Below are 14,614 nucleotides of genomic sequence, written 5' to 3' on the forward strand. Positions count from 1 at the left end.
AGGCATGATGTGGTTAACATCGTTGCTTACTATTGACAGTAAACTAGAAAAAATAAAGCCAGAGGTTAACTTACAACAGAAGAACCCTCCCACACACACACCATCCATTCTCAATGCATATCTTGTTTAGGTGTTAATTAAAGCAGAAGTATCTCCCCTAATGACCTGATGTGACAGGTTGAAAGCTGTCCTGTGAATTATGGACATGATATACCTCAACCTCTGTGGTTGTTTGGGTAGAGTGCTTGCTGAACATAGATGTCAGCCTTAGTACATTTAACATTGTTTAGTCTGAGGATAAGCGAGGAAAACTCATCTGCCCAGCAGCAGGAGGGTGTGGAGTCAGGCAGTGTTTTCTGCAGAGGATTTTTATGTCTGGGCTCTTGAGAGCCTAAGATGTCACCAGGTCCTTGGGCTGTGAAACCAGCAAGGGAAAATATGAAGCGATGCAGTTTTATATAACTTACAAATGCGTTTAGCATTTTCTGTGACAGAGAGACGGCAGTCAGAAAATTTAACTGTTTCCTTTGTGAACTTTATTTTGTTTATCTGGAAGCTCACTCTGTGTCAGCAGAATTGGCAGTGGCCTCATGCAGAGCAGGAGCAGGGCATTTTCCCACATATAAAAATAAATTATAATTTCAAGAAAAAGGGGAGAGAGAAGAAAAGAAAGAAAAAAGAAAGTTATGCCGTGAAATGGCATTATTACCTCTAACAAAAAGCATATGGAATAGTAGCTTGCACATAGGTCTGGGAGCCAGGAATAAATCAGTGCTAGTCTAGACACGCTGATTCCAGCTGTGGTTCTGAAACAAGCTGTTAGTGCTAGAATCTGATTAAGTCTAATGCCCATCTGGATGATGAATGAAGGCAGAATAGCACTGTCCCATCAGAGCTGTGCTAGAGGTACTCATGGCTGGGACACAGGCAGGGAAAAAAGGGTTACCCATTGTATTTTGATTTCTCCCAGTAACTGACTGAGTCCACAGCCAATATTAGAAGTCAGCATGGTACAGCCTATGGAATGTTGGCTTATCACATGGTTCTCCCCAGTACAGGTAACAGAGCAGAGATGTCTTTACTCTGTCTTGATCCCCACTTGTAATTTAGTACAGCCCCCAGTCACGATCTCCCTTGTGCTTTCTCCACAGTGACTATAACATTTAATTAACTCATATTTATATGCACTCAGAAGATGGAAAACACAATATATTATCTATTTAAGGTAATTGCCTCACAAAAAGACATAAATTAACACTGACCAGTGATGCAATTTCAGAGCACGGAGCACTGGCAGGGACTCAGGAACCCCTACAAACACACCTACTCCCTCCTGCCCTTCTCCTTCTGCCTCCTCCCCTTCCCCAGAAGAGCAAACCCCTCTCCAAATCCATCTGATACAAAAAACACATCCTTTCCTATTATCTTCTTTTCAAGAAGAGAAAGTGTCCCGATTTACCTTTCCTTTAGCTTAATTTCTGTCATCCTCAGACAAAACCATTTGCTCCACTACACAGACTTTATTCACCCAAGACCAAGTTCCCCAAGCCCTTGCAGAGCTTATGAAAGGCGTTTTCACTCACTTGGGTTAAATGAACACTGTGTATTTTCTTTCTTCTTCCCCCCCCAGCCCCCCTTTCTTTTTGGGCTAAGAGTAATAAATGAATCATTTCTACTTTGGGCAAGGAGTTTAGGTGTTGTATTTGTACCATGCAACTACATAAACACAGAACGAGCCAGTTAACCAATGAATGGCAGGAATTAGAGGTATTGAGATGATCTAAAACATTTTAACACATTTTTCCATATATTAGCCTTTGGAGTAGTTGTGTTTTGCTTTCTTACAACAGACACAAGTCAGTGGAGTCCAAAAGGAAAGTCTGAGGTTTTACATTTCTGCTTGTGGTACAGGAAAAGGGTTACGATCTCAGTGGTTGATTCAGTGAAATAACATCTCTTTTATACACATCTGCCTCGCAAGTAGGGCGGTAGTTGGAAATACCCAATCTAAAGCATTAAAGATTTGCTGGCAAATAGCAAGGCATTTTCTGCTAAGGAAAAATTGTTATATTGAGTAGTCACTTTGAGTGCTCAGGAGCTACAGTCAAATATCCAAACACTGTGGAGTTGCACTGCATTTATTATTTTGTCAAGTGTTTAACACGCTGGGAGCTGACTCTGCTGTGTATTCCATGCCTAAGAGGGGGTGATAATAACGAACCTAAGTAAGAAGATACTTGGCAATGGTAAGTAATATTTTCTTATCAGATTCTTTGGGCATCGCACACTCAACTGTTTAAAAATGTCAGTATGTATCACTTTCAACTCTTTTTATTTGGGAATTTAAACGGGGGGAGTAATCAGATGAGACATAAAAGCAGAGTTGTTTCACGAACTATATTTTTGCCTTTCTATATGTTGTCATGGCTGTTTTGTTTTTAAGTTATGTGAGAAATGCGAAGGAAGTTTGAAATGTGAAGGAAAAGAAGTTTGAGTGATCAGCCTTACTATTTAAGAGAGAGATGCTGTGCATGGACGTACCTCAGTTAAGGACACATTTTCTTTGCTGTGTAATATTTCTCCTGACACACATAAAATCAGCAGACTGTACCAGGGAATTTTGTGAGCTTGCAGCTTCCTGCAGTTCCAAAGGCCTCACTAAACTTGCTGTATTTGAGGCAGACAAAAAACAAAAGCATAAATCAAGCGATTCATTACTCAAATGCATTTAAATCTCCAATTCTCTCTCAATAGCAATTAATCTCTATTAAAAAACAAGAGAAAGAAAGGAATTAATTTTGAAGCAGGATGTAAAGAAGAGGATATGTGACTTTTTTTTTTTTTTTTTTTTTGCTTTGGGTAAAGTTCATTATTTTTCAGAAGTGTTTCTAACCTTTCTGCTCATTTCAAGAGCTGTGCAGCTGCAGGCAGCACTCTTCAAACCTTTTCCTTAAAGAAGCAATGCAGAAAAAACACATTTCCATGAGAACTGGACAGGAGCACTACGTAATCCTATGAAAACACATACAGATTTCCAATCCATTTTGGAATTCAATATTAATATGATTAGTGTTTCAAAACATACGTCCAAACAAGACATCCAAACACACTATTTACTTGAATCTCTGTATGAACCAGCCTGTGCAGGAAATCAGTAAATTAGCCCAGAGTCTCAGCCTCAAAGGAGATGCATATTTGTTTAGTCATATGCTATAAATAACGTCTGTAGTCTCAGGACTTTGCCAACATTATTAATGCAGTGTTCACTTAATAGTCTCCTTTATTATGGACCTTGTTAGTAGCTGATTCATGCAGCAGAGCCTACAGAAAAAAACACACAGGCTGGTGTAACACACGGACATTGTTGATATATGTCTGCACTGCCACTGTAACCTCATTTCTGTGCAGCTGGTATGCTCAGAACCAAGCGCACACCTCCTGGCCTGCAGCCCCTGGGAAGATGCAGTCAGCTGTTACGCTTCCAGAATTATCATATAGAATGAACTTTGTAGGCAATGTATTCTGCATAATGAGATGGATTGGTGTAGGATATCATTACTTGACAGGAACAAATACCTGTTTCCTAAGACAAGTTGTTTTATTGTCTGTCTAATTAAAATAGTACAATTTAATTATAGTAATTTTTATCATCTCCCATTCAAGACAGAAGGTCGTAGCCACAACTCATTTCCATGGATAAGGACAGGGATTGAGAAGAGGAGGGAAGGTAAACTTATTTAGTGTCAAATATTCAGGTCACTATCAGAGCTGGAAGGAGATGTCCACTACAGTGCTCTGCCAAAAACTGGGCTGGGGCAGAGTGCGACTGCCTTATGGAGAGAGTGCTGTGTATTTGACATGGTTGATGAGTTTCAATTATACATACTTTAAGCAACTACCAAAGATTAATGGAGAGCTCAAACTGATATTGACAAAACCTTAACAACATTTTGTCTATTTTATATATAAATATGTTTTGGCCATTAACAGTAGTCCTTCCCCTCCTTCAAAATAAAAAAAAACCAAAACAAAACAAAGCAACCCCACAAACCACCAACCAAAATCATGCAAGCAAAAAAACCCAAACCTTTGAAACCCCTCTTCTTTTATAAGTAATTCCCCCAAACCTGGGTATTCTTACCCCTCAAATTCTTGAGTCACATCTTTGTAGGTTCACATCTCAAACCCTGTAGCATCCCAAACTGAACAAAGATGCTGAAGAAAAAGGAAAGGGAATCAGACCAGAAATCGGGTTCCAGTGGTGGTTGCATGGTTGACTTAGAACATAATGGTGGACAATTACTTGGGACTCAAATACCAGATAAGACTGCTTCTTATGGGAAATTCAAGCTTAGACAAAGGATTTCATATTATTTCTTACAGAGAGATTATTTGATGTTCTCTGGATTCCTACTAAAAAGTGAGCACACATGAAGAAAAGACACCTACATCAGCTGCAAAACAAACACGGTAGCAGGGAACTGAGTTATAATGGCTTCTCATGGAGTAAGGAATCTTTTCCTATTGCTATGGAGCTTGCTTACCCACTCTCTGGTAGCCCTAGACTACAGACACTGTGAAACCAACAGTTGCTTTTTAATGTTAAAACAGAGAACATCACAAAAGTACAAAAATAATCAAATGTTAAGAAACGCAATAAAGTTTCATGATACCTGAACTCCCTCCTCCTCACTGATTTAAAAGGAAAATGCTGGGGAAGTGATGAAGGCCTTTAACGTGCCAAACATTAATTTTCAAGCTCTTACGGACAAACGTCAAAATAAGAGTCAATGAGTATGTGGATATAGAGACATTTAAAAGAAACAGTAACTAAAAGTCTATCTGTGTAGAGAGTGAGTTCTCAAGACTGGTGAGATAATGTCTTCACAGCCAGATTTGTTGCCTATCCTAAAATAGATGCTGTACCTGAAGCAGAAATTATTGCCATTGATACAGGAATTACAGGTTAAAGTCATCTTTGTCGGATTCATGAGACCAACTCATTGTAACAGCATCTCCTGAGCATTAAATCTGTGATCCTGTAGGAAAAAAAATATAGAAATAAGTAAAACCAATGTCAGGAATCCTCAGGAAATCTCTTGGTTGCTGCTATTGAACATCAGGCACCACTCTAAAGGTGTAGGCTTATCTAAAAACATGGGAGAAAAGCTGTCTCCCCAAAACATGAGATTCCTCAGTGCTTAGGATGCTAAATCTGGCTCTTGCATCATCTATCACACCTACAGGCAGGGTGTCATCAGAACATATGAAGCACCAGAGTCATTCTTCTTTGTGTCTTACAAGGGAGCTATTTTTTGCGACAGATTATACAGTTTCAACCACAAGAAACCCGTGAGATAATTTAGTCTCATCTTGCTGTCAACAATAATGCTTGTGCTCACTATGACTCACATCACTGTTAGAAGCTACAGAACAGCAGTGAAGAGCAAGACAGCTGCCACTGGAGCTTTATGCTGGTATCCTCAATGCCACAAATAAAAACCATCAGCTCAGCCTCATTCTAATTGTCACAGCCTTAGCGATAAAGTAAAGCAGCAGAAATGTGAAGGGTCTTGAAGACTGTGCAAAAAATTGGTGGCGTTAAGTAGCTTTACCACTACCAGGCATCAGGAATGACAAATATTCAAAAGTGGCTTCTGCTAAAGCCTTGCAACAGAAGTGACAGTCTATAAATGCAATAAAGTCATCTTATTTAGGTACAGATATCTGAGAGGAAGAGATTACATAATTCCTCATCAACCACTGAAAAAGCTAAATTGAAACAAAAAATCCCCACCAAGATCCATCAAAGCCAGCAACCAAGACAGGACCACACATACTACCTATGGTATACTAAGGGATGGCAAAGTACAATCCTTCAGCGAGACTGAGATCAGGCTTTGAAAGTGGTAAAGAAGCAAATTCTGCCAGTAGTCCTCAGAGAGATGAAATATATCCACCTTTTCTGTACTTCCTTTCATTCATATCTGGTTGCTCAAGGCATAAAACAAAATGCAGTAGCAACAAATATGACACAACCCAACAAAGACTCGCAATAAAATGGAAGACCAGACAGATCTTAATATACCTTCTAACACTGAATTTATGAAACATCCAGTGAAATTCTTCATATAATTTTTTGTATGTACACTAAGTTCAGTTTTCTTCCACCCTTTACTTTTTTGCTCGATGAATCATAGTTTTGGCAATTGATAATTCCCCTTTCATTCAACCTAAAGGGCCCCTTATTTCAGCTTACAGTTCAGGGACTATAAATCAGAAGGAATGCAAAATCAGATGAAAAAGGAACATTATGTGATTGGAAATGTGGAATGAAGAAGTAAAGTCACAACCTTTGAAAATATTTGCTTTAAATTAGAATGACAACATACAGACAAGCTCACAATGTTTTTACTGCTCTTGTGAACACTGTACTGGTCAATGGCTTTGCAAAAAAAATTGACATGCCTGGTCTTCAGTACCTGATATTTAGCAGTTTCACAGTTCAGGCACAAATATTCTGTACTATTTCTCTAAGATCAACATAATCACGCATAGTCTACAGACCCAATACAAAAATATTAAAGTAAATAAGCACAACTCAAAACACTTTGTTCATAGGGTACCATTCTTGCTAGGCCTTGTCTACCATACCTTGGCTACAGTCCATGTTCTTCACACCGACACTGCTGCTCAGTCAGATATGCTCTTAACATGGTATTTCTTTAGATCACGTGGGATACTTTCCTGTAAACAAAGCACTGTATGTACAGAATAACATATTCTGCATAGAAAATGAGTGAGAGAGTGTGTCATGCAGTGCACATGTAACTGCGAATACAAGGTCTAGGAACCTTGATTAACTCACAGGGAGACATTTCACTGGAAAACAGAAGCTGGATACCATCATGAAAGAGTCAGGTAACAAAGCTTGAAAAAGGAAATGGACTTTAAAAAGAAAAAAGGATCTGAAAAAAAAGGAGGAGATCCAAATGTATGAAAGCAGCGTGATGCTGAGGAAAAGGAGGGGCAGCAGAGGGAAAGACAGAAATATGTGGAAGATAAAGGATGACATCAGTGAAGAGATCAATGAGAAAAGGATTCTACAAAGGCTTGATGAGCAGGGCATTTTTCCTAGAATAATCCTAGAGGCAGCAAATCTGAAGCAAGTATAAGGAAGTATATTTTTATGTAACACATGAAACTCATTGCCTCTGGATAATCAAAACTTAATGGGAGACAGAAGTGGATAAATTACAGTTACTTAACACAAGATTCATTTCATCACCAGAAGAAAATTCTTTGTGCTTCCTGGCAAAAGCAGGTACTTAGTGATGAAAGGAATTAGAGATTTACCTAATTTGACATACTGCACTACTTATCCTAGTGTAGCCGCCGCTAAAACAATGCTATCCAATCATAATGTAAAAAGCTCCAGCAATTCTGGAATACATACAAAACCTCAGGGTGTCTTCTTATCAACAAGGTACTCAGAAGAAACTCTTCCTGAAAATTGATTACTTTTTTTCCAAGCTAATTCTATTGAAGCAACTGCCATTAGTCTTTGCTGAAAAGAGATATCAGATGAACTGTACTTATAGGATGATTAAATATATTAGTTTCTACATTGCTATGTTAGAGCAATATAAGGACAGGACAAAAGCTAGAACACCTCAAAGTATCAGCTTCTTCTCCTATCATCACAAGTATAGGGTTGGGTAGAAATCAGGTCTCAGGCTACATCCCATCATTAGTTAGATTTACTTTGCCCAGAGAAAAAGTTCTGCTTAGATTTTTTAAGTTCCTTTTTGGAAAAGGTTATCACCAGTAGCAACAGGCAAAATATTTAGCACTGAATAGTCTGCAAATTTGTCCTCTAGAATCCAAATCTCTGGATTTGAAAAATAATTTGAGGGGAAGAGGGATCAGCTCCCGTATCTGCTCTGGTTCCAGACACATCTGGATTCTAGGAAGAAGAGGAGAATTCACAAGAAACACATTCAGTGGCTTCTCTATTTCCTCCTCCCACTTCCATCAGAGACTGACACCAGATGTCAGACAAGTGTCTCCTAACCCAGGGCAGAAGCATCACTCTACCTGGGAATGGTACCATTGGACATTTATTCTGCAGTAAAAGTTGTTGCTCCTTCTGCATGTTCTCTTCCTTTGGCTGAAGATACTATTTTCATTTATTCATCTCTTGGGATGAAATCTCTGTCCTGCTGAAATCAAAGGCAAAATAGCAAACTTCAAAGGACTAATTTCTGCTAGCTTCTTGTTCCACATATTAACTACGCTTTAGATTTCAAATATTTCCTTTTATTTATTTGAACTCCTCACTTTATTGCATTTTTCCTTTCTTGTCCCTTACATGAGAAGACAGTAAAGAAACCCAGCTGACTCTCCTTATAACAACTATTATTTCATAAACCTTTAACAATTCGGCCCCTTTCAGTAGAAAGAGTCCACATCATTTCAACCCTTTCATAAAAACCTCGAGCATCTGATCAGTGTTTATTACCCCTTTCCTGGTATGATTCCTTTTAGCTATGTAATGAAGATTGACCACAGGATCCAGTATTAAAGCATACCATTAGCACAACACAGCAGGCGCAGGAGGGGCTCTGTCTCTTTTTCCTTACGGCTTCTAAAAATGCGCTTTTCAGTTCACTGCTGGGCGCTGAACAATTACTGTACAGAGAAGATGGAAAAAAACTGCAAAAGGTTACAGTGAAACATCACGAAAATACAGCCCCTCCTTGTGATATTTCTGCTTTTGCTGCTGGCTCTGGCAGACGTCCAGATACAGAGTGAACAAAACTCCCGGTGGCTTAAGGACTACAGAACTCAGCCCATAGTCAGGAAATGCAATAGTATATGACAATGGGAAGAAAATAAATAAGTAAATAAAAGCTTCCCAATCCTTTTGAGCTTCCAGCTTCATCAGCCTGGACCAAAACAGGGACTGCTAAGAATCTGTGTGAATGAGTGCTCTGTTGCTAAACAAAAACGTGTGTGTTACAGTGCAAGGCACTTCAATGGTAAACAGTATGTAGCTCTGCTTCCAGATTGATATTTCGATTTTGTGGTACTGACAGTATAAAAGTTCATTTTACACACAAGGCCAATATTCTCTCTATTTAAGCCTAGCGAGGAACTGTTTGCTAAAGCACAAAATCAAATCTGTGATATCCCTATTTTTCTGTCTTTCCAGGAAAGTTACTTGATATCCATTGTTTGCTACTCGGCATCAAAATCGTTGCTCTTCTATAGGATTAGTATTCAAAAAACAGCACTAACATTACATATTTACAGTCACCCAGGTCAAAAACTCATACCCTGAAGACCTATTTTTTGGAAAAATAATGTCAAATTCTTTTCATTTTGTAAGCATTTTAAGTATAAATCAGCCACAATCGTATTACCAGGGACAGAGAGTTTCAGGGCGACAGAAGGTGATGCAGAAAGCAGAGATTTCAGCTTCGCTTGTTGTCCTGATACGTCATTCTCACAGAACGGATGCTTGTCTTCACTGCCCACATTGTATCTACAACTCACAGGAGACCCCTAAAGACGACACAAAGCAAGCAAAATTTTATAACCCATTTTAAACTCTCTCCTTTGTGACTTTAGTGATGACCTATAAAACCAGAATCTTCAGGCTACGTACATAACACAAAGAGTAGCAGGTGTCTAAACACTTCCACTGGCCATTTCCATAAGCAGGCTGGGCCACATGTAAAATTCAGGTTTTTCTGCACATTTTCCTGGAAAGTACAGAATCATTAAGGGTGGAAAAGACCACTAAGATCACCCAGTCCAACCACCAGCACACCCCACCATGCCCACTGACCATGTCTCTCAGTGCCACATCCCCACGGTTCTTAAGCACCTCCAGGGATGGTGACCCCACCATTCCCTGTGCAGCTGTGCCACTGCAGCACTGCTCTTTAGGAGAAGAATTTTTTCCTAATATCCAACCTCACAGGCAGCTTGTGAGGCTGCTTTCAATGGAAGGCAGGAACAAGTCACAACAGGGAGTCTGTAAATTTTCAGAAAATTCCCTGAGATTTCTAATGCTAATTGACTGAAACAGGGACACCTCATGGGAACGCTCTCATAAACTATCAATTCTACACAACTCCCTGGAAGGAGACAGTAGCAAAGTGGGGCTCAGCCTCTTCTCCCTGGTAACAATGGTAAGATAGCAGACAATGGCCTTAAGTCACTCCAGCAGAGGCTCAGGTTGGATATTAGGATTCTATGATTGAGAGAAAGTACACTTCAGTTGTTACTGTGTGAGAAGAGCTGGTAATTAACAGGTGGGGAAGAGCAGACTCTAACTGATGAGACAGGACTGATCATAGCCAAGGATGTGGCAGAAAGGTAGCATTGACAGCATGTACAATTCAGTCATTTGTTGGGGGGGGGGGGGGAGCTGTCACAATAACAGAATGGACTGCAAGCTGCAGTAAATTAAAGGTGTAATTGAGGCAATTGACAACCTGCAGCACAGCTCTCATTTCCCAGATGCTCCGTGGAAAGAGCAACAGTTTTCTGAGTCCTTGATAAAATTGGATCACAAAATTGCAGTTTAGCACATCAAGGGGGAGAATACCTAAGAATTGGTAGCTTAAAGAGACCGTGTCACTTCACGGTGAGAAATACAAAGGATTGGCATTCAGAAGTAGCTCCTGGAACAGAAACTGCTTATGAAATTCTTACTGGTATCATGTTTAAAATATCTGCTAAAAATTACAAGAAACATGCTTGCCTTCTCAGCATCCAGCAGGAAATCCTGCACTTGATTAGCACAGATTCCCCCCCACTCCCCAGTAGGTTCAGCATGCTGGGACCCCATCAATCCTAGGACCAGAAAGCGATGGGTAAAAACAAATTACACAAACTCCTTAAATAGTCTTGTCATCTACGAGTAGCTGGGAGCCCACTGGAAAGTTTCCCCCAATACTGCATCCCGTTGCTTTTGTTTATCTATCCTTGCTGACATTTTCTTCAATTAGGAAACAATAGCTCCGTTCCAATGTACTGAGCAGAATTACTGAAACCAAACCACGTGACACCATCAGAGTGTGTTTTCAATTATTCACTCTGTCTTTTTTTGCCAGGCCTATGAAGAGGAACAGCCTTCTGCAGGAGTCAGGTTTGTCTGCCTCGCTGTTGTAAGTTCCTCCTTTTGCATTTTTATTTAAGAATTAGAGGGTTGTTTGTTTTTTTTTTTAAACTGTAAATTCAACTCTCAAGAGTTTCTAACTTTTATTAGAGTGCTTCCAAATCTCTTACACTTCCTACTGCCTGGAAATCCTTGGCTTCTGCAACAATTCGGTTCTAATAGTACTGCTCAGTAATGAATCTGATGGAGATCACAAGATCTAGATTAAAATGGGATGCAAGATATCACGCTGTTCGCACTTGGTAACGTAAAACTTGTCTTCCTAGTAAAGAAAAGTTCTAACTTTCCTACTGTATGGTTAACAGCAGTGCATTCCCATTCAGTCTGGGAGCTACATCAAATTATTTACATCTTGTAAATGCTTGGTATAATATCCAACCAAAAATTTGAACCAAATGGGCACCGCTCAAATCATTTACTTTGTTTGCAGAAGACAGACTGAGTTAAGGCTTTTTAGACTTAAAGCTGGAAAAATAAAGCTTGGGTGAAAAGAAAAAAAAAAAGTAAAAGAGAAAGAACATTTGGTTTGCATTACAAACCACAGACAACTTCCATCAGGCATGCTGAAGGTATAAGAATGGAAAGAGAAAATGACAAGCAGTGAGTGCACAGGAGGAAGAGATGAATGGTCTGGAGAACCGGCTTTGAAGTAATTGTCTGTGCCCATGATACCTTGAGATAAATTTGGTGGAATATGGCAATGAATCATAAAGCTTCTCTAGGACTTGTGATATTGTTTTCTGTGTAAAATAATATTTTTGGATATTTTTATTGAAAAATGTACAGACTCTGTTTTTGGTGCCTCCTGTTTTACTGTCACTTATGAACCAGCAGCCCTGGAAAGGATACTGTTTTAGTTAGAACTTAGGCTGTGAGCTACAGCAAAAGCAAGTATTTAACTGGAAATCTCCAGGTCTACTGGGTTTATTTTTACTGCAGTTGCTGGCTTTCCTTGAGATACCTGGTAAGTCACTCAGGGTTAAGTATTTTATTTGAGCTAACAGCATTCTGATGGGGGTGAAGGAGAGGGTAGGGGAAATGACTGATGCCACATGGCAAAAGAGACGTTTTCTCTGCTGAAGGTACCATTTTGCAGGAGGGTGGGAAAGAAGAGTGCACTTAGAACAATGTTTCCTTCCCTGTTTCAACAGGTGCTTCTACGTGCCCTGCATCCCAGGTGCTTAGAAGCAGTCAGAGACAGCTTCTTAAGCACTTCATGGCAGTGCTTGATACTGATGCTCTTAAGCTCAGCAGCCTTAGGCAGAGTGAGGAAGGGCTCCCGCATCTCTCCCCATCCTTCATTCTAGCATACTAGCCTCCAGAGAGCAGTATTTTGACCATTAAGCTATTAAGCCCCCTGCTTACCCATTGCTTAATGGCTCTTTAAAAATTCTCTCTCTTCAGGGAAGCAAGAGTGCAGTTAATGTTTGTACAACACAGAAATCCTTGAATGAAAAATGCTATTTCTTCTAATTTTTCCCCAAAGGCAGGATTGTTTAGGTCTGAATGCACAATTCAGGCTCATTTCTGACACTGTTATTGCTCGCATCTAATAGTGATTGCCAGAACCACAGGAGGATCAAGAGTCTCTTCTGCAGACTTTCAAGTGCTGCATGTTCCATGGCCAGTTAGCTCTGTTGCTTTCTACCTAGATGCTGAGGAGAAGTACTTGCAAAAGTTACCCCAGTATTACAGCAAGGCGTGAAGCTCCCCTCATCCTAACCATCCTATTGTGTACATATACATACATACATATATATATATATATATATATATATATATATATATATATATATATAAAGTCTACACTGGTTTAATGGGCCAGATTTCATTTTCCTCTTCCTCTAAGATGCCTTCAGACATCATGCAGGAAACACAACATGAACTTTATAAGATAAACAGGTTTTGTAACTCACATGTTGAAATGAGATACATATAAGTTACGGTATACTGAAGTTTTGAGCTAGCCAAAATGCTAAAAACACAATCAATAAAAATCAGCAAACCTTGAAGGTCTTCATGTATTAGAAGCAATAAATGTCAGGCAGCTTGTAAGTAACGTAATCAATGAAAAACGTACAAAAATTGCAAGCTTGTGATATTGAATTACGTCAACGATTTCTTACTTCAGTTCACAAAATTACTGTTCTATTGTAATTCATTGCACTTTTCATCGCTGCATTTCAAACTAAGTTTCATCATAGAGACTCTAAAAACAAACTTCTCTCAATAGAGCAGAAGGGGAGATTAATCCTAGAGAAATAATAACGCAAGCCAACCAAAAAGACCATGTGTTAAAGCTGAGCTCCATGTTAACCTCTTCCCCATCCTCTTCGCTCTCTGCATACTCACAGAGCTCACGCTGAATAGGACATCTGAGCATACATCCCACAAAGGGAGCATTGGGCAGTCCCCCATCCACACTTGTGTCTGCAATTGGCCAGGGATGCAAATTATGTTATTCATAAAAAGAGAAGGTAATCTCTAAAAACCAGTAGAAGATTCCATGTGCTGAATCCATGTGCTTGATGTGCTCTCTAGAAACTTAAAGTTTGCCATGGGACAATGTCTTGCTTGCTCAGAAGTTTCTGAAGTGTTAGCATGAGTTTTTAAAGCCTTAGGGATTTTGTTTGGGAAGAGACACCAGGGAGTAGAGCAATATTAGGTCTTTTGTGACAGAAGTAAATTACACTTCAAAGTTATGGGAGCATCATCTATCAAGTACACCAGAAAGGACTGTAGGCCTTGGTGGAAAAAGGGGCCTCTACCCTCCTGAAAAACCTACATGCAATTTTTAACTTTTATAAATCCAAACAAACTGTGATTCACACTGAACTGTATATTTCTCCAGCAATGCCATATAGCTCCTTGCGATGGGTACTCAACTGCATATTGTTTATCATTTATGTATATATTTTTCTTTGTAGTTATTTCTATGAGAAGATAGAAAGTAAAAAATATAATCCTTATGATTTATTACATAGGTCTGGCTTGGTTAGAATGTGCAGGCCTATGTTTCTTGTCATGGCTGTATGGAGCCTTTAGAAAGACTGCCTTCTGTTTCTGCACCACCACTGACGTTCTGGGTACAAAATGCAGATGCCCCTTCTTAATTCTGCACAGAACCAAAACCAAGCAGCCAATCACTTTGTAAAGCATTGTGCAAACTCTTCTCATTTAGAATGCCATTTTAAATTACAACCATTTTTAGTTTTCAGTATAATATTCTTTCATTTACACAAATCCTTTCATTTCAACACATATCAATCATTTACTGAGAATAGGAAAGCTCTTGCGACAAACAGGGATCAAAATCAAGCAAGTAAGTCAAAGTGACTGGTTTAGATTTGCTTGTGTTGAAATTTTCTTCTAATGCTGACATATACCTAACAAAATATTTCTGCAAAACTTTTGAGAGAAAAA

At 39.3% G+C, this 14,614-nt stretch overlaps 1 protein-coding gene across 10 annotated transcripts in view; it reads left to right on the top strand.

The window, feature by feature from the left end:
• The first annotated feature begins 1,963 nt into the window (after positions 1-1,963).
• Positions 1,964-14,614, top strand: part of IL16 (interleukin 16) — a 40,694-nt gene continuing 28,043 nt past the window's right edge. For 7 of the 10 annotated variants that reach the window (XM_085515414.1, XM_085515416.1, XM_032446825.2 and 4 more), the window contains exons 1-2: positions 1,964-2,246; positions 11,127-11,180. In XM_085515414.1, the coding sequence (XP_085371540.1) occupies positions 11,131-11,180 (50 nt within the window). In that variant the 5' untranslated portion in view covers positions 1,964-2,246; positions 11,127-11,130. Of the gene's footprint in view, positions 2,247-3,662; positions 3,728-11,126; positions 11,181-14,614 lie in introns of those variants that run through there. The other 3 variants (XM_085515417.1, XM_085515415.1, XM_085515420.1) reach the window with 3 other exon arrangements.

This window comes from Coturnix japonica, chromosome 14, assembly GCF_054131305.1.
Source record: "Coturnix japonica strain WE chromosome 14, WE-NBRP24, whole genome shotgun sequence".
Taxonomy (NCBI): Eukaryota; Metazoa; Chordata; class Aves; order Galliformes; family Phasianidae; genus Coturnix; species Coturnix japonica.